Source organism: Platalea leucorodia (genome assembly GCF_965183815.1).
Source record: "Platalea leucorodia genome assembly, chromosome: 8".
Lineage (NCBI taxonomy): Eukaryota > Metazoa > Chordata > Aves > Pelecaniformes > Threskiornithidae > Platalea > Platalea leucorodia.
The window spans coordinates 28,064,711-28,085,511 of NC_138830.1; the positions used below are offsets into that span (position 1 = coordinate 28,064,711).

The 20,801-nt window shown below is 43.4% G+C and overlaps 1 protein-coding gene across 8 annotated transcripts in view; it reads left to right on the plus strand.

Moving 5' to 3' along the window:
- Window positions 1-20,801, plus strand: part of VPS8 (VPS8 subunit of CORVET complex) — an 89,957-nt gene that overhangs the window by 61,836 nt on the left and 7,320 nt on the right. For all 8 annotated transcript variants that reach the window (XM_082319522.1, XM_082319519.1, XM_082319520.1 and 5 more), the window contains 7 exons: window positions 301-343; window positions 1,096-1,199; window positions 2,610-2,688; window positions 4,805-4,887; window positions 12,432-12,512; window positions 13,917-14,086; window positions 14,748-14,916. In XM_082319522.1, coding sequence (XP_082175648.1) covers window positions 301-343; window positions 1,096-1,199; window positions 2,610-2,688; window positions 4,805-4,887; window positions 12,432-12,512; window positions 13,917-14,086; window positions 14,748-14,916 — 729 coding nt within the window. The remainder of the gene's footprint in view (window positions 1-300; window positions 344-1,095; window positions 1,200-2,609; window positions 2,689-4,804; window positions 4,888-12,431; window positions 12,513-13,916; window positions 14,087-14,747; window positions 14,917-20,801) is intronic.

The window sequence follows — 20,801 nt, forward strand, 5'->3', positions numbered from 1 at the left end:
TCTATGGAAGTATTTAGCTTCTGTCAAATAACAATATGTTGTGTGCAGACTCAGCAGATCAGTATATTTTTCTAGCATGTCTACAAATATCAAGTAGATAATAGATGCTGAAATTTGTTTTTCTTAATCAAAAATCATCTTTCAGCTCCTACTTTCCTTTCCATATTTGGAAAGATGTTTATGCTATGTTAGTCATATTGGGAAAGAAAAGGAGGCTAAGCCTCTGTAACCATACATTTTAAAAACACTTCTATCAAGATTCTGCAAGTTTACTGTTCTGAGTTCTCTCTTTCATTTCAGCGATTGCAGAGCAAGTTGCTGATGCTTACACAAGATGATGAAAGTAAGAGTTATCAAGTTAAATTCCATTTTCTATTAAAAAGAGATAAGCACAAAAATGTAAAGTGCATATATCTGACACCTGGCATAATGAGATCCTCTTTCAGGTTTCTAGGTGTTGTGGTGACATTTTTTAAATTTATATTCACATGGCTGTGGTAGTTACTCTGATGATGCTTCCTTACTCTGTTACTCTGATCTCTAGCAAGATGTGATGGATTTTCATGTGTGGTCATCTGCCCTGTTAGCTCTTTTGATTGTGACTGATACTCTTACTGGCTTACCAGACACGATTCCTGTGTTAGAATCCATTCAAACTCATTACTGAGCTTTAGCAGGCATTATAAACGAACAGTGATGAGACACATCTGGAAGTATCTTTTTTTGAAGCAAACTTCTCGGAGAAGTAAGAATGTTCTGCCTACAGAAAATGAGTATATGCACAGGTGTGCTGTTCACTAGCCCAAGGGCTCATGGGCACCTAATTAGATGCAGTGCCCATATTTGTTACTTAATTGTATCCTAAACCACAGCTAAGATATTCCTTATTCAATTACATGAAATGTTTTATATGGCCAATTTATTGTGCTATTCAGGAAAAGTGCCAAAAATCAGGACCTGTCTTTGTAATTTAGTTGCTCACTGTAGTGAACAGATTTTAGAAGAAAAGCATGATTTTATTTTGCAGAATGATTGGGAGTTAACATATCTAATGGTTTTTATAATTGCAATTTGTTTTTTCCCCCGAAAACTTAGGCTCGGCTGAACTCCCCTTGCTAGAAAACATTGAAGATACTTTAATGAAAACAATTGCCCTTTGCCAGAGGAATTCACACAATTTAGACCAGCAACAGCGAGAGGTAAGGTAATAAAAAAAGTATTACTAAAATTAACAGAGGCCTCTGCATCTCCTGAAACTCTGTCTTCACATGCTTCTTCATTTCCCCATCTATTGGATACTGATATGTCTCAAGCAGTCATTGTTTTCCTCTGACTTGTGTTCTTGCAGTGGTTCCGGTTTCAGACCCACAAGAGAGAAATCCTCACTTGTAAGGATGAAGCACAAAATAAAGTGCATATCAGTAGTGGAGAAGCAGATGAGACAACATCCTTTCCCCCATTTTTAGCACTAGTTGAAATTTTGGCTTGAATGTCAATTGGGCACTAAAGAAGGCATAGTAAGGTTTGAGCCAACTTTATGGTGGCACAAAGCTGATGCTGCTGTCACTGTGGCTGCAGAATATTGCTGTTCTGAATATGTTCACAAATCCTGAATTTAATGTCAGCCTGGTCTTTGAGGGGTGGAGACAACACAGCTTGCCTGAGGCTTTTGCGGAGAGAACTGGGTTTGCCTGTCTGCTTGTACTGCGGTTGCATTTCCATTTTGCCAATGTCAGTGACATAGAAGGCATCTTTACTCCTAAGATTATGCATAACTTGCATAACTGAACTCAAAACTGAGAACTTTGTTCCCATGGCTGAGGAGGTGGCATGTCTGGAAGTCAAGAATTCTGTAATTTCTTCTGAGCACTGCCCAGTGTATGAGGTGACCCACTCAGTTTCTTCTCTTAAATGGTCTTATTGTGCAACAGATGGCTGCTGTGTTTTATTGAAGAGGTGTCTGCGTGCACACCCTGAGTGCTTATGGCCTGCCCGCCTAATTGGATAGATTTGAGTTAGTGTTGGCTCTCACTCTGGGTCCTGTTCCACCTCATGGAATTGCTTTGTTGACGCCCAAGTAAGATTTGACTCTGGTCACCAAATGAAGGACCAGCTTCCCCAGTACAATATTATGTGAATTTTCACAACTCCTGTATACTGCCTGGAGAATTTAGATGTCCCTTTCCAGTTGCTACCTGTTGTGTAAGCAGTTTCTACACCAGAGAGTTTGCATTTCACATGGAGAAGTAGTTGGGGACTGAATGAAGTAAAAGTAAGTTTCTTATGTTGTCACAATTCCAGTAAAGAAACAGGTGACAATGGAGAAGAGGGAGCAACAGGAGCCAAAGGTCTTCTGTGCTCAGACCCCAATGAATAGTATCTTAGTGTAAGATATGAGCAATCTAGACTGCAAGCAGATCCCTAAGTGCTTTGCTCTGAGGTTATTTTAACATGTTTCAGTTCTGTTCCACTGCAGTCATGAGAAATGTAGTTCTGTTCTTCAGAATGTGGAAGTGAGTCTTTGGAAATAGACTCTGACATTGGTCACAGCTCATTTTTAGTACTGCCATGTTCTTACTGGTTTTTTTCCTCACATTCAATTATTTCAGGCCCTCTGGTTTCCCCTGCTGGAGGCTATGATGTCCCCACAAAAATTATCTGGTTCTTCACAGTGTCGATACTCCGAATGTAAGTATTTTGGCCTTTGTGACCCCCAATATTAATCAAAATCTATGTGCTGTCTCTCCTCCTCTACTGAATGACTAGAAGAAAAGTAGTTTTTTTACTCAGTTCCTAAATTCGCTGCTCCTGCAGTAGATCTGAACTGCAGTGGATGTAGGACTGAGCTCAGGTTGGGCGTTCGGTAGGCTGCAGCTGCCAGATACTTTCTTTTTAGTCCTGAGTGGAAGAGGAACCTTACCACAGCCTCTGCTCATAAGCTGGTCCCATTGAGGATGGTCTCTGTGAAAAAGCCAAGGTGCACAGCGCGTACAAAGGCTTTCTAGGTTGCAAGTAGGTTGCAGTCTGCACTTTGGGAACTTCTGGCATAATACGTTGTCATCTTCCATGCCTAGCCTTTTTGAATGCTTATCCCTGCACCCGTCTATTGTCTAAAATCAGTAGAACTTGAATCAGTAGAACTATTGTCTAAAACCAGTAGAACTTGAATACACTAGCTAAATACACTACTGCAGTTCCAGTGCCCTGAATCTGTTGTGGGTGTCAGCAGCACATCTTGAAAAGCCTCCCTTTATGGGAGACTTAAGACTAGTTAAAAAGGGGCTTGGATACTGTGGTCTTGGGACAGAATAGTGTCTTTTGGTCCAGTCCAGCCCTGTGCCCCACAGTGACTGTAGTTGTGCGTGGTTAAGGATTGCAACATATTACAAGTAAGCGTGGTGGTGATTGTGCTGTCTGTCCTGTCGTGGTTTAACCCCAGCCAGCAACTAAGCACCACGCAGCCGCTCGCTCACTCCCCACCAGTGGGATGGGGGAGAGAATCAGAAGGGTAAAAGGGAGAAAACTCGTGGGTTGAGATAAGAACAGTTTAATAACTAAAGTAAAATAAAAATAGAACAGTAATAATAATAATAATAACAATAATAATAATAACAAGTAATAATAGTACAATAGTAATACAAAGCAAACGATACACTCTACAATTGCTCACCACCCTCCGACCGATGGCCAGCCCGTCCCCCAAGCAGCGATCGTTGCCCCCAGCTTATATACTGAGCATGACGTCATATGGTATGGAATAGCCCTGTGGCCAGTCTGGGCCAGCACTCCCCCTGGCTGTGCCCCCTCCCAGCTTCTTGTGCCCCCGGCAGAGCAGGGGAAGCTGAAAAGTCCTTGACCAGTGTGAGCGCCACTTAGCACCTATTCAGAGACAGCTTAGCACTACTTAGCAAGAACCAAAGCATCAGCGTATCATCGACATTGTTCTCACCCCAAACCCAAAACACAGCCCCATACCGGCTACCAAGAAGAAAATTAACTCTATCCCAGCTGAAACCAGGACACTGTCCTCCCTCTATTCCTTTCCTTGCAGTGACCATTAGCTGTACCTGGACTCCTAGGGATAGTCTTGCAGAGATCAGTAACCCAAAAATATAAATAACCTCTCTTCCCTCAACTCATCTTTTCCCATAAATTCAGAATGTCCCCTAGATTATCCATTTTTGGGAGCTAATGCCTGCAGAAAAGTAATCATCTGAAGTGATACCAGAAATGATGAGAGGATAATAGGCTTCAATCCAGCATAACTATTTTGTTTTCACTCTTAATGTGCATACTTCCCAAACTGCTCTAACTAGCTAATTATCCCCAGAAAGAAGCTGAATTGTTGGGTCCATGCATATCTCAATATTGGCTCTTACTTTGGGGAACTGGGGATCGATGAACAAGTTTCATACAAAGGTTAATGCTAGGAAGTCTGTGGGACTATAACATGGAGGAGGCATCCAAACTGGTTTTTGGTAGCAGTAGGAAAAGTAAATGACAGTGCTACAAAGTAAGTCTCAAAATGTGAACGTTTACTGTAGGTAGGGTGCGGGAGGGGAAGGGAGAGGCATCGTGATATTGAAAACTTTTAAATACACTTTCTGATACAAAAAGCTGTGTGTGCTTAGTGCAAAATGTGCAGAAGAAAAAAAACTGAAACTGTTTTCAAACTAGAAAACAGGAACTGAAATAAAACTCTCTTAACCTGAAGGATTAATCCTCTCTTAATCTGAAGGATTGATCTCTCTTTACTCCTTGAGTTCTAATGAACTGCTGGTGGCTTTTATGTTTGATATTTCAGCTTTGAAGAGTTTGACAATGCAAGTGCTGAACAACATGGCTGCATTTATTGCCCTTCCTTCAATCCTGCAGAGAATTCTACAGGTGAGTTTCTGAAGAGAAGAAGCTTTTACCAAGCTGTGCCACTCAGTTATTGGGAAGAGCTGAACACTTCCTGATGTGATAGCAATTTCCATGTCGTTGAAGATCAGATTAGCTAATTGTCTGGTTCAAAGTATTGCAATAAAAGTTCAGTTGGTGAGATATAAGTTGGAAAAGCTGATAGAATGACTTGGAAGACTTGACGCTCTGAGGACACGTGTGGGAACACATAGACCTGTGAGAAGATAATTGAGGTAATTTCTGCAAACCAAATAAAATATTATCTCAAAGGTTGTAGTTACTTTGAACTGAAACTTAGCAGTTTTAGGGGCAAAGCCACTATGAATTTCTCAAAACTTGGGACTAAATTTGTTGAAAGCCATTTAGCTAAGGCTCTGCGATGGGCAGTTGTGAAAACACTAAAGCAAAGTTTATGGGCTTTGAAGAAAGAGATCAAGACTGGGCCATTTTGATTGATGGTGCAATGTATTATTTGAGAGATGTTTGTTAGTGAGCAGCAAACACCTTGTAGAAGAGCTGATTTCAAAACAGGATCTTGGGTTGAGTGATCAGAAGCAGATATGATTTGTTAATTTGCAAAATAGACAAAAGATGAGATTGGTATTTAATAGCAAACCTTGAGAAATGCAGAAAATGAATTAGAGGAATTGTCTGCATTATGGAGTGGAATGATTGAAGAAAGTGTTGAATTACTCTTCAGGGTTTCTATTCCAGATGAGAGAAGAAAATGTAGAAAAGGGCTTACAGGCTTCACAGGGTGAACACGCACCTCTAGCAGCCTATTAGTTTGATCTTAATATTATGCACAATCTTGGATTTTGGAAAAAATCACAATTAAAGACAAAGAAAAATATTGTAAAAGAGTGGATAAAAAGTGTAATCAAATGAAATATAGTTTTATCAAAGGTAGAAAGTGCCAAGGAAACTTAATGCCTCTTCAATAACTTATTTTGTCTAGTTTTAACTGGGGCATTAGATATAATTTCCTATTGAGCTTTGTTTGATGTTTAATGTAGGCAGGAAATGATACAGAAGCTGTGAATGAATAAGTGGGAGGTTGACAGGGGGGCTTTCCTGGGTTATGTTGAGAATTACCAGCATGGGGCAAGAGGCAAACCAGTGGCCACTGTGAAGATAACACAGCCGGGAGGTATTACAGTGTGGAGGAAGATCCTGTTCTCCCTTGGGAAATTCTTGTTTGCAGTCTTCAAATATTTCATCTCATTTCTGTTCTTACGGACTCTTTTAGCAGAAATAGAAAAACCCTTTTCTAGAGGCTGGCATTCATGTCCTGGAGGCAACCGATGAGTGAAGCGTATTTGCCAGTGGTACAGGAAGTGGTTGGTGTGATGGCACTATTGCAGAGGATAATGGGATGCTTACAGTGCATCAGGTGAAGTACTTTTACCAGGGACAAAAATGTGTAAGGCGTTATTTAAAGCAGCATGTGCAGCTCTGGTCACTGGGTTTGGAGGCAGGGGGAAATTCCTCCTGCTCATTCCATTTCCCTTGTCAGCCTTACAAATTCAGTCTGACAAAATAGTGATTTAAAAAGGCAGATGTTTTCATACAACTAGAGAAAAACATGGGGAGAAATGATGACTTCTTAAAATGCATTCAGAGAGAAGGACTGAATTCCAGGTGAAGAACATTAGTATCAGAACTTCATAAAATAGGAGTAGTAATTGGTACCTTGTAGCTCGGAAACAGGTGTAGGGAAAATAGTGTTGTAAAACTCATTAGAAGATCCTGTGGAAGGGAAGGTGGTATTTATTTACAGGATCTCTAAAAAAGTTGACTTTGCCTCTTAACACTCATATAGATTTCACTTAACACTTTTATAGATTTCATTCGCACTCACATATTTGCAAACACCTAAGATGTATGGGAATGAGTGATCTTACCTGGATCATTTGTGGGCAGTAGAGTCATTTGTGTCAGCCCCTTACTGCATCTCTGGGGTTCCTCTGATTGATGATGACAGCTTCGGTTTGGACAGCTTAGGTATGTCTTTTAGAAGTTGCTGGCTGTTACAAGGTGGATTTTTGCCTCTGAATCTCACTTAATCTTCTGTAAATCATAGGCCAGATTGCTGCACATTTTGTTTTCCCTTGTTTGGAACCTAGGTTTGAAATACGTGTCTGTAGTCTGTTCTCCTGTTGGGCTAGTAGAAAAACAGTGCATGATATTTTGCACACTTGTCATCCTCCTCATGTTAGGACATGGGGTCTTCCACTGATAACTTGTCTGTGCTGGGCTCTTGTCAGTCTGCTGCCTTCAGTGCTTGACACCCTCTTCAGCTTTGCAGCTGGGAACGGTGTCCTTTGTTACCAAGACAGACCCTTCATTTAACCCTTTGTTCTTGTGCTTAAAGCCACACATTTCCATTCAAACGGCGTTCACACCAACTTTTATTTCTGGATTTCTGGGATTGCATTCCTCTAGGTTACTTTTGCTTGTGTGTTTGTAGCTGTGTTGTGTTAAACTGTGGCTTCAGGGCTTGCACTGGATGCCTGTGGGAGGTTTTCTTTGGCTTTTATTTTGGTGCACAGCTTGGCCCTTCGAAGAATGTTGCTTTGAATTCAGCTGGGAAGATGATGTCGGCAATGGTGATGAATACATCTTACTGCGTGGCCGTGTCTTTGAGTGCCCAGCTCAAATGTTCAGGGCTTCTGAACCCTTGCCATGTTTGGGATCAGGAAAGAAATTCCCCCTGTGTTAGACAGCAGGGAGCACTGGATTTTTTGCCTCCCTGTGTAGTGTGACCTGTCATCTGCTTCCTTGGATTATCTGGGAACGCCATTTAAGTGCCCTACGGGGAAGAATCATATGTCATGCATACATGGTGTTTCCCCAGAACACTCTGTCTCAACAGCTTTCTCAGCTAGAAAGATCTCTATTTTGTTAGCCCTGTGTGGGCATTCCTTTTGCAAAGCTGTGTCATTGCTCTTTGAAGCCGTGTAAAGTTCTAAACCCTGGTGCCAAACCGTTCTGCCTTGGGTCTGAGCCGTTTGTGGGGCCTCATTCAAAATGTTATTGATGTGCCACTTTAACTGTGACCATAAGTAAATTCTTAAACCAGCTCTGCTAGGCCCTGGAGAATGTACAGCCTTTCCCAAGCCCTCAAAATATTTCTGTGAAACCCAGAATTATAAGTGGTGCTTGTCTGAAAATGCCCTCAAAATCTGTTCCAACAGAGGTCAAGTCTTGGTGGTAGAGCATAAATGCACTGGAGCTGCAGGTCTGGAAGGTAGAACAAGTAATTAACTGGGCGATTTTTTTGTAAGGTGGATGACATCAATAAACTGAGGTAGATTATCTTGCCTTTTCTGAAAAGGAATTAGTGTATTCCAGTTTTTGTGGACTGTTTTTGTTCCTCTTCTGGGCTTAACTGCTTACAGATTATACCTTATGCAAATGTTAACTTTGCAACTAAAATGCTTTGCTAAAGGGCACCTTGCAAATGGCTATGACCAGACTCCACAGCTTTCACGGAAATTAAGTATGTTCTTGGCATCTGCCTATTACAGAATATTGATTCAACTTTATATAATTGAAGTCACATGAAATAACGATTGATATATTTATATTCTTGCTCATCCTTAATAATGTTGTAAAGGTATTTATTAAATAGGAAGTCTGAAATAACTGTATTAAGAGAGATACTAGAGGAATCCTCTTGAGCATTAAGAAAAATTCCATGTCATTAAGGATGTGAATGCTGTCTGAAGAGGGCTGAAAGGTTGAGTGTTAATTCCCTTACAAAGCTGTAATCCTTCATGAATGTTTTGTAAGTAGATGCAGCTGATGCCTCCTACAAAATGGAGAACTGGAGAAGCTAGAAATTTAAAATCTACCTGTAGGAACCTCAAAGTGGGGAAGGAAGGAATCTCTAAAAACTGTTCCAGAGTAGAAGCAGAAAGATCTAGAAAGCCTTTGCCTTATTTTTTTCCATCCCTGCTTAGGGCTCTGCCTGTTTTTTTTCTTTCCAGTCCTGAAGGTCAATGCTGGGATTAGTTTTACGTACAATAATTGCTCTGTCCCCTTGCAGATGGGACAAGCTGCAAGTGAATGCGTTTTCTGAGTTCATAGTGCATTTATTAGCACAGTTCTGTAAGTGCTGTTAGCAAAGAAAGTGCTATTTCCTGGACCTGGGAAGAAATTGGAAATGGAGGAGACAGAACTGTCTGAAAGGCTGCATGAGCATCTCTGGCTTGCATCTGAGTACCTGCCAGCTTTTCCTGATCTGTTTGTTGGTAGCAGCACTGGGCAGTGAGCTTGGCTTTGGCTTACCATGCTGAGCGTCGCCACGTCCCCAGGGAAATACCAGCCTGGAAGCAGTAGCTGGGATCTGTTCCTGGCTTGATGCAACTGACTGATGTGCCATCCCATACAGTGTATTTGGAGCATGCATAAAGTCCAAACTGAGGTGAATTTTATACAGTGGAATTAATGAAACATATTCCTCCATAAAAGTAATTGATCCCACAAGGCTCTTGTGACTATAAATTTTGTGGGGCCTGAAACCAGCAAATTGGAAGAAAGCATTATAACTTGTTGGAAAGGTGAAATGACAGCTCTGGATTTCATGCTAAAGGCAGGCAGGCAGCTGCAGCCCGGGCCCATGAAGCACTGTCTAATGGCTGCCGGCAGGAAACATGCATGAACGTCACCATTTGCACTTGACTGCCAGGCTCAGTATAAGGCTTTGCTAAACTACATGCCTCCTCTTTGGAGAAAAGTCCATTCTCTTCCTACCTGCCTTTTTTTAGAGATCATCAAGCATGACTTGAGAAAAAATGAGCAACTGAAAGTTGGCCCTCAGAGTCACATTCCTCCTCTGCAAAGCTGTAGGTGGCTCTTTCATTTTTCTCTCTTCTTCGTGTCTCCTCTTCCTCCTCTATCTCTATCCAGACAAGAAACAAGTTGCTTTGAAAGTCTCTACTTGCAGCTTGGGAAGTTTGAGTTGCTATGTGTAAATGGTTGCATCTGTACAGTTCATGAGTTACCTATTTGGGTTTCCTTGGCCATATACTTGAGTGCTTTACAAAAGTGAGTATCTAGTGGATACAAAAATAACTTGCTCTATGTTATGGATCACATACATGCTGCGTTGAAAGTCCTGAGTTCCCTGTTGCCCACCATAATTCATATGGTGACTCAGCGTAGTGTACTTTCTATGCTGTTGCTTTTAAATTATGCATGCAGAAAGAAAACTTAGTGTTGTTTGAGGCTGTACTGTTCACCTAGCAAAAAAGCAGCCTCTGCAGCATGTCGAGCTCTTCTGTATATTCCAAATCTACAGCTGGTTTTGACTCAAGTGCTATTACTCAGTGCTGTTTTTATTTAGGCTTGAATGTTGGCATTTCTGCCTGTCACATTTCCTCTGAAGGCTGTTGTTTAAAAATTGCCTGACTTGCTTTCTATAGCTGCTTTGGTGATCTCTCTGGGTATCTTGCAGTGTAACTTCCATGCTACTTTAGTCGCCTTTGTCAACTTGCTTTTTCACTCTTGATTCTCCTTTCTCTCCCTCACTCTCAGTCCCAGCATGGAATCAGCCTTGCTCCTACTCCTTTTCTCATTCATCACATCCAGAGCTTGTTCATCTAGCTCCTTCTGTTCCTGTTTCCACTGTGTCGCCATCATTTTTCTACTCTCTAGGTTAGTTTCCTTTTCACATCTTGCCAGTCGATCTATTTTTGCCAATGTCTTGTCCATTCTACCAGTCAGCTTCTCTCAACTTCCAGCAGGCTTCCCCCACTATCCTTCCACTGCCACCCAGCAGGGCAAAATGCTTTTTCCCAGGTCCAGTTCAACTGTCTGTCAGCCTTGGGGATTACACGAAGACGAATTCCCCTGATCCTCTTTTGAGGCGTTCCTGAATAGACTTATTCTGATTATAGGCACATGTGTGCCTCGCCGGTGCCAGTTTGGGGTGGAGAGGGCACAGCCTTGCTCTTTTGCAGATCAGACTGTCTGGACCACAGGGACGGAACTGAAGCTGGGCTGCACAGTGTGGATCACACCACTGCAGTAGCCAGTAGTAGATCCTGCTACTAACCCAGCTCCTCTTCCTTGCTTCCCATTTATGTTAAAGAAACAAAGACTAGCTGTATCCCAGCTGGTTAGCCAACAGCTTGCAGGGCATCTTCTTTAGTGAAATATCAATGTGTTGCATCCTAGTCTGATCTTGCTGCTGCTGCAAAGACAAGTAGGAGAAAGTTGTGTTCTTGGCATGTGTGTGCTGGAAGTGTTGGTTGTTGGTAGGGGACAGGGCACCCCTGTTGCATGTTGGTAGGGGACAGGGCACCCCTGCAACCTGCATGGAGAGGTCTGTCAGGATCAGTTCTGCCCAGCAGACACTAGTGCTGGTGGCTGATAGCGCTTGTGGCCACTAGGAGCTGTCAGCCAACTCTCACCGTGCTGCTTGTTGGGCAGAGGTATTTCCTGGCATGGTCCAGTCTGCCCATGAGCAGGAGCCTGCTCTCTTGTTGTGCAACAGGGCCCAGCAGGAAGGAAGGGTGTTGCAGAAGTCTCTCCTCTCTTCCAGTGCTTTGCCCATCTCTGCCTGTTTGAGAGGCTGTGCGCTGTCATGGAGAGCAGCTCCCAAAGGGCTCCTTGCTAAGCTCACCCCAGACCAGGGTTCCTGTCCTGCACTGAGCGATGCTTCAGAGGGTGCCAGGGTGGCTGTGGAGGAGAAGTGGAGGTTTGGTTTGGAGCAGGCCTAAGGAAAGTGGTTGAGATGCACCAGGGCAATGACTTGTATCACAACCCTTCGCTTGGGCTGCTGGGACATGGAGATAAAGCTGCTCAGGGCATGTGGAAATCATCCCTGCAGCAACAGAAGAGCCTGCCAGGCCCCTGTTCCCTAGGTGATGTTCTGTCATCTGGGATGTGAGACCAGGGTTGCCCAGGATCCCTGCATACTGCTGTGCAGCTGCACAGCCCACTGGATCTCTGTGCTTGCAACCTGCAGCGGAGGGCATGTTGAATGAGCTTGGGGGTGACCTGTGGATGCACAGAGACTGAGGAGTGAATGAATTACCCTCTGACCTGGGCAAAAGCACGCTGGCAGCGTGGGGCCTGGAGCCCTGCAGGCAGCCCAGGAGCTCGCTGACCAGCAGACACCCGTAGCAGTCGGTGTCAAGCAGCAGCACAGGCGGAGTTGATACCTCCTCCTGTGTCACTGCAGGGTATTTTCTGCTGTTTTCTTCGATATTCCTCAAATGCGCTCTCCAGTCAGCTCTTGCATTTCCTGAATGAAGTTTCCAAGGTCACATTTGAAGTGTTTTGACCCGAGCACAGTAATTAGTATTGATGTCGTCATCTACTTGGTTTTGCTAATTACCAATTTTCCCATCAATACAGAGGATTATTCTGCTGTCCTTGTTCATGTACAGCATCTTTAAATCTGGAGTCATAACTTGTGTTTGCGATGCCAATCTGGAGGAAGAAAAAATGATTGAAAAAAAGCCAGAATGGTCATATCCTGTGATTCAGCTGTAGCTTTTCATTTCTTCATACAGGATCCAGTTTATGGAAAAGGGAAACTTGGAGAAATTCAAGGACTTGTCCTGGGAATGCTGGACACTTTTAACTATGAACAAGTAAGTTGCACGCATTTCTGTTCTGTCCACTGCTGTATACAGGGATTACTTTTAGCTATCTAGCCTACTACTCTCTCATTTGCCATTTCTCTCTGCAGGGCAAAGTAAATGGACATGCAAGTTATTTATATTTGTGTGATTGGGGGAAGGGGAATGAGTCTGTATTGCTCACAGACAGATTGCAAGTGAAGGGACTGGCAGGTACACGGTGATGTGAACACTGCTGTAGTTCAGTTTTATGTTAAATGTACTGGAAGGGTAAACATCTGCTTTTTCTCCAGCTCATCCTGCAGTTAGGGATTCAAAGGCACAAACCCAGTATGTTTTGTCTTTTTATGGGGTTTTAAATAGCTGCCTTTTAAATTAGGCTCTTTTGCCACTTCCCAATGGTAATGCTGCACTTCCTTTGTCACCTGATGAGACTTCACCTTTATCTCACTCCTGCCTTTCTCTGTCCAGTCTCAAATCCCAGGCAGCCTCCAAACTTCAACAGTTTCTAAAACTCATTTTCCCCAAAACAGAATGCGTAGTCTTCCTCCAAACTCACCCTCCCTCGTTCTGCCTACTGTATTGCACTACCATTGCAGCTACTGCTCAGGCCTCCATGCAGCAGCATCCAATTTAAAAATAAAATGGGAAATAGCTTTCCTGTAGGGGGCTGAACATAAAGAGCCATTATCTCTTTTGGGTTTTTGGTAAAGGTCTGCTCTGAGCAGCACAGGTCCTCTGTCATTGCCTGGCAGTTTTTTGGTACAGGCTGCAGATTACATCTGGACTAGGCCAGATATGAACCACTGGTGCAACCTCTGCAGCCTTTTGTGAGTTGCTGCTACAGAGCATCGATAGATCACAGACCAGAGCACCTATGCCTGATACCTGTTGTTGCTGAAAGAAGAACTGACTGCTAAAAACTAGGGGTATTTTGCTTTTTGCTCTTCAGAAATGGAAATCTCAGTTGGGGAGAACTAGCAGATGAGAAGTTCAGGGGTTTTTTTGTATTTTAAGTGCGATAGTGCATTTGGGCTTTGATTTTTATCAGTACGTTTCTCCTAAAATGGGAGACGTAAGCAGTAGCTTACCAGGTAGAGGGAAAAAAGAGGGGTCTGGTATGGAAGATGACAAAATGAGCCTACCATGTCTCTTCTAATGTTCTTTGACAAAAATCAATAAAGGACTTACCTATTTAAGAGTGAAAAGGTATTGCCTCCATTAACATGTGATGAAAGGATAAGTATTTTGAGGGCAGTGGCTAGAAAACATATAAAGAGAAGCAATTTTGTTGGCATGGTTTTGCTCTTAGTAATCTGCTAAGCTGCTTGTTACGAAGAATTGATCAATGTGGAGTTTCTGCAGTCTGGAGATGACAAAATGACCTAGTTATTCTGTATATTGTCTTCTACACAGACCCTTTTAGAGACAACTACGAATCTTTTAAACCATGATCTCCACTGGTCCCTGTGTAACCTAAGAGCTTCTGTCACTAGAGGGCTTACCCCAAAGCAGGATTATTGCTGCATTTGTCTACAGCAGTACAAAAGAAGGCAAGAAACTGCTGACGAAATCATTGTTTTCAGGTAAAGTTAAGGGGTAGGGTCACAGCTGTGATCACGTTAGTAGTTTTAAAAGGGAAAAAAAGAAAAAACAATGCTACTGGTCTTTGACTCGCACAAGTAATCACATGTATTCCTGTGAGCATGTATCCCTGCTCCCTTGCACTGTAAAAGGGCTGGCTAATCAAACCCATCAGAGCCAGCCTTCTTTGCATGCAGCCAGCTCTGTCTCGGCTGGAAAGAATTGCCTTACAGTTCTGTGAGAGCTGTTCAGTAAGCTGTCAGTTTATCTGTCATCTCACCCAGCAATGCAGTTTGTGCAACTGCAGCACCCTGGATTCATTTGCCTGTATTTGTACATCTCAGATCTACTGCAGCCCTGACTACGTACTCTGTTGGCATCTCCGATATTCCTGTCTGAGACCAGGTGGCTGTAAAATAAGACAAGATCATTATTACCTTAGTATTATGATCTGTAGCTGTATCAGCAAATAGGCATCTACTGTTATTTTTGCAAGTCTAGAAATACTACAGGAGGGTGTGGAGGTACGAAGGAAGTGTATATACTGCTGATCTGTATTTACAGATAAGCAGCCTTGTTTTCCATTTCCCCTCCAAAGTGTAGAGCTGTCAGGCTGCATTACCCTGCTTTCAAGCACCTAGCAGAGTTCTCTTCTCTTTACAGCTGTGGCCACTTGTACCATTCACTGTGTCTGCTGAGTAAAGAGTGTGGGATGGTAACCAAAGGCCTGATGAGGTGGATGTGCTATAAATGCAACTCAAGTAACAAGGGAGGAAAACTGAGTGAGAACTTCTTGGAGCTAAAAAAAGGAAGTGGAGCATCCTTGGCACAGGTAAGGTTTGTGAGGCGGCTTTTATTCAAGTAAACTTCAAGCAATGCTTATAGACTTCAATGCTTTGTTCTCATGTCTGTCTTTGCTTCCAGACAAGCCCATGATCGGTAACCGTCAAACAGTATCAGCAGCTAACTAGTCACGTTTATGAATGTCATTTTGTTTTGGCATGGGTATACAGAGCTGTGCAAGTAACAGAAATGTGTTCATCCAGAAGGTCTGGGAACTGCTAGCCAGTGTGAGGGGAAGCTGGATGTTTGCAGCTGATTGCCTCCTGGATGCATCTACTGCTTTGTCTTCTTTCTGAGAGCCTGGGACGAGTCACTGGGGACAGTTCCTTTCAAAATATTTTTAGGTGTGTTTTATATAAAACTTGTATTAAAAGCTGGCATGTTTCTTGTGGCTGGATGGTGGAGCCTCTGTTCTACCTTCCTAACAGATAACCTGGCTTTGGGTAAAAGATCTGGAATTGATTTGACTCGCTAAGTGCTTGCACAATGTTTTAAGAAGCTTGTGTGTAAACAAGACTGATGCAGCTGGATTTGGGTGAGAGAACAGATAATTAGTTTGTATTTGTTGTCATTATGTGTGTGCAAGAAGTTCCACCGTCCCTAATTCAAACAGAAGTCCAGTCTCCATATGCATGCTTCTGTCTTTTCCCTGGCAAGATACTGTGGATTGTAAGCAAAAATGGCAGGTAGCTTGCTGGGATGTCTTTTAGGGATATTGCACCACGGGGACCTGAACTCCGCTGCCCCGTGTTCCAGCGAAGGTGGTCACTGATGAGTGTTCGTTCCTAAATGCCTCAAGGTACTTTGTGCGTTTGTCACCACACAGACGCATGCAAAGCAACATTTTTTCCACTTCTGAAACCGAAGTAATTCAATCTTGGAGTATGTTTTTATAGTAGCGCTTTAGTTTTCTTCTAGCAGATTATTTCAATTTCTGCCAAATCAATTCTGATCAAAAGATAGCTAACAGCATTAGTCAACTTCCATCAGCTTCTGTATTAACAAAAAAAGAAGCTTCCTGCTTGAAGGGAGACTTGGGGGAAAAGTAATCTCTGAGGAATGTATGGAGCACAATGCAATCTTTGCAGTCAAATTGTGTTAGTTTCTTATACAGTGACAGAAAGAAAAGCTTTCCCAGGAGACTGTAAATCAACTGTGGTCCAAACAGTCTGCTTAGAAATGCTCGTCATTTTGTGTACCATCCTGGTACAGTGAAATACGGATACTGGCTCTAAAGTTAGGCAGATTCAGCAGCCCCATATTTTACCCTCTACACTTCTGCTCCAAAGGACTGTGTGCAAATGGGTGTGACCGACCAGGTTTAACTTTAAAAGCTAAAGGCAAAATTCAGTACTAAAGCTGCATTCATCATTAAAGTGCCTGACATTTTATACCAGTGCCTTATAACTTGGTTATCGCTGGATTTCTCATGGGCTTGTCAGTCAGAGAACGCCTGTGTCTCCCCTTTAATACCAGTCCGGACATACCCCATAGCAGAATGAAGCAGAAAATGCTCCAGATGACATGGGAATGATCGCGGCAGGGAGGAGAAGATACTTCCCTTTATTAACTGATCCGCCTGTAAAAGTGAGGGGCTGGCTGGGAGTTAGGGTATAAAGGGAGATGTGGAGAGACTGGATGGAGAAGAAAAGGGGTTACAGGATGGACCATCTAGCGCTAGCCAGAAAATGCCCATGCCAGACCATCTGAGAGTGCTGGATGCTTCCCTGCTGTCTGTCATGTGCTCTTGGCAGAGAAGCCCATCGCTCCCTGCTCTGCGCACAGCCGGCCCCGCAGAGCTTGGCTCTGGCTCCTCAGAGCCCGAGCACTGCTTCAAGCCCCCCTGCCTCCTCCTCCTGATGTCCCAGATCCTCTCCAAGTTTGTGATGTTCCTCATGTATTTAAATTACAATATTTAACTGTTGTACTCGCATGTGATTAAACTGTTGCGCAGTCAGATCTTTAAAAAGCTGAATATATTTAGACTTGGCAAAAGACTGTAAAATCTCTAGCTTCGCCAGGAAGTTTGTTTGCTTAACAATTGCTGCTCAGTACCGTTAATTAACCCTGTGAGGTAATGATTCATCTGGCCAGGCAGTAGTCTGAGTTACAGAACAGACTTTTACTTCTGGGGCAAGTGCTGGGAATGCAAAGTGGAAGAGATGGATGTGTGTACTGCCTGGCTAGGCTGGAGCCAAAAGCAGAAGGGCGAGGGGGGGTACCTGGAGCACAGAAGCGCTTGCTGGAGGCAGGCTGGTGCACACCGGTATGGCAGGGTTTGGTCTTGTGCAGCCTCAAGTAAATTTAAGAAGAGAATTAAGCATGAAAACAGCTAAGCTCCCCACGCTTGTTTTGACATGACACTGGTCTGTGCAGAATTTTGAGGTCTGTTTGAAAGGTGCATTTTCTACAGTAGCCTGGTGGATGATGCACGATGTTGGAGAGAGGAGGTGCGGGCAAGCAAAGGGATTGAAGGAAAGGGGAGACTTGCAGGGCTCCCCCACCCTGAGCCACACTCGTGTTCCCAAGGGTCCTTCTCAGCCTGGGTCCAAGATAGCAGTGGTCACTGGTCTCTGGTGCCACCCCAGGCACCGAAGGGATTTATTTCTATTTGTCACAAGGTTTGTTCAGCCTTTTGGTGCTACAGTTCTCTGGTGAAGGGCTTCTCTGAATCCCCTCTCAACTCCGCTGGCACCGGGCAGACCCAGAGGTCTGTGTTGGTCAAGCTGCTCTTGCTTCCACAGGTGGTGTTTCTGCAAACAATGAACGGGAAATCCCGGAGGGAGGTTACACTGTCACGGTCGTGCTTCCAGCCCTGCCTTCCCTAGGCCTCGGAGAGCCAGCTCCGAGGCGTCTGGGACATTTTGCATATAGATCTGTGGGGAGGGTATTTCTTTGCAACCACTTCGAAGACCCTGAAAGCTTAGTCCGTCTCTTGGCAAAATCTAATGTGTTTTTTTTTTCCATAGTGAAATCCTCAATTTAGGTATGTATTTTCTTAGCAAGCCTTGAATTAGGAATAGATTCATACTGAGAAATGCCACTGAGCATCTGGAGTGCATTTCATAGTACCAATTCTGCTCTGTTGAAACAAAGACTGTCAGTTTGAATTTTGCAACGTTGTTGAGATTTATATGTGAAACGACAGCCCAACAGACAGTGTTTTCTCTGTCCCTGCGTTGCATGCACGACTTCTGTAGCAATTGCCTTGAAACTGGGGGAGGTGGAGAGATGCCACAAGCCAGCACTGAACCTGAACTGTTATAGCTCTTATGTAAATGGAGCCTTGCTGTAATGAGGGCTTGAGACATTCTGCCCCAGCGAAGGGGAATAGCGAGAGAAGGGCAAATGGGCTTTTCCTCTGGTTTTGCTACCAAAAGTTTGTGCTTTCTGCATTATCCCCTAAACCTTGCTGTCTTCCCAAGGGTAATCTTCTGTGTCTAAACTGATCATCTGTCCTGTCCTCCTTACCTTATATTGTACCATAAATGAGCGTTAAAAGAAATGAAAGCTTGTGTGTTTGTGGTGGTTTTTTAACCCGATTTAGAATGTGCAATGCTTTTTTGCATTGTGGCGTTTGAAGTTAACTGAGGCATATTAGGTGAAAGCACAGTAGCTAGGCTTCTGCCTAAATATATAAGTGAAATAGTCCTGATATCTTAGTCATTGATCTCCAGAACTGATTTGCCATGTTACAGCAAGCTAGTTTGCGTTTCCCAGTTATTCTGCCAGCCTACATACTAGGGATCGGGGAGAGGAACAGAGTCTTAGCTCTTGGGCCATAAGCTCTGCAGAAAACACGTTGAACCCCTAAGCTGACATGCTCTGGTTATCCCATGTTTGAGAATGCGTGTGAGTTCTAAGGACACCATTGTTAGAGCTGTCCAGATGGCAAATATGTTTTATTCAGGAGTTTAATCCTGTCAAGTCACACCACGACGGACAACGAATGTGATCTGTAGTTAATCCAGTTTGTCAGACTCTACTTTTGAGCTCTGTTCTGCAGCCCGCCACCAGCGTCCCTCTTTGGAACTCAGCCTTCCATCCAACTCAGAGCTTCTTGACCGACCTCCACCTGTGAGGTGTTGGTACCATACTGTATCACTTAACTGAGGTGTTAAACATCCCTCTGCAGCATGTCTATGTGCTTTCTATTGGGTAAGAAGGCTTAGGACATTTTTTTTTGCCAATACTTATTTTAGAGCTAGACAAATATTACATGACCTCCATCAATCAGTAGACAGAGCCAATTTTACTGTTTTCAGTGTAATGGTGACCATCAGTTATTAGCTTGACTCCCAGCAATATCAAAATTTTCCAAGGGCTTTATAACTTTGAAAATATCCAGGTGTGATTTTTTTTCCCCAAAAAAACCCCACCAAGCAGATAATTAGCATTTTATACAGTTACAAGATTGTGCATTCTCCTCCGTAGAGAATATTCCCACATACATATTAACTGAGCAAATGCCCAGTCCTTTAGCTTTGGAGTTGGTTTTGGTGGTAGATTCCTTAACTTCTTTAACAATGTGTAGGAAATCCATGTGAGGAAGGAACTGGAGACACTTTGTACCATTGGCTTCGCATCAGCAGAACATCTGTGTTTTGAGATTTCTTGTCATATATTGGAAACAAAAGCTATTTAGCTAGAAGAAAACCCAGTGTGGGAGTCTGAACTAGGAGCTACAGGAGGACTGGCACCAAAGCTAAAACTGAAAATAAAATACAAATTGAAAAACACTAATTTCAAAAACATAATTATCCTTTAGCAGCTTTTAAATCAAAATTGACAATTTTCTTGGAATTTTCATAGGTCAGTTTGTTCTGTTGGGGTTTTATTTGCGAAAATCAGGCTGAATTATAATTGTTTCCCCTGGCCTTCATATATAGCAATCTGTAGCCTGGCAGAAGTTTCCTCTTACAGCCTGCAATCCAAAGTCTCACACGCGAGGACCCATGAGAGGCTAACACGAAGCAGAGATGTCTGACTTTCAGACTGCCTGAAGCAAAGACCAGTGAGACTGGTCTGTGCTCCTAGGATCACCTGGGGAAGTGTTGTGCCCTGGTTAAGAGAAAAGATGGCAAAATTTCAGTGGGTAATCTTTGCTTTACTTTACATCTGAATTTCAAAGAAACTATTCCTATGGTTTGATGAAAATTTCCTGCCTTTTAATAAAACATTTCATATCTAGGAGGATCTGAAGAACAGACTCATTTAAATACAGTGACAGATGCTGGGCTGTTGCAACCTGTACAAACTGCATCAGTCCCTGTTGCCAATAGTTATGTGGAGTTAAGCACAGTGCTTGACAGTCATATATCTGTTCTTCAAGGAACCGGCACAGCTCGTTACATACATCTTCGTTGTGAAATTGCAAGCTTTCAGTCTGTCTTCACGGATCTGCCTTGGAGCACAGGCAGGAAAGAAAGCATGTGACTTTCCGTCTGCTAGGAGAGGCTGCTTTTCCAGACTCAGCGCCGGCTGGAGAGTCAGTGCGCTGCACTGCCAGTAACCTCTGCCTGGAGTGCTGTGCTTGCTGCTGCTGCTGTTGGAGGGGGTGATTGCTGCTCCCCTCCGTGGTTGTTTGTACTCATTCCAAGCTGAGAAATAAGCGAAAGGCCAAAGGGTTAAGAAGGGTGCAGATGACTCCTTTCTTCTGATGTTCCTCTGAAGGAGGGGAGCAAAATAAATAGAAGCTGAGGTTTTGGTTCAGTTTGTAGTCTCCAGATGGGAGGGCGTGAGAGGGAATTATGGCTGGTTCAGTGGTGTTTGCTGTAGCCGAGGGTGTCACTGGCTGTTCTGGAGGGCGGCTTTCAGAAATGCAGGTGGTAGATGAGCATCTGTCTCTTGTGAACCCCTTAAACGGAAAGCTGC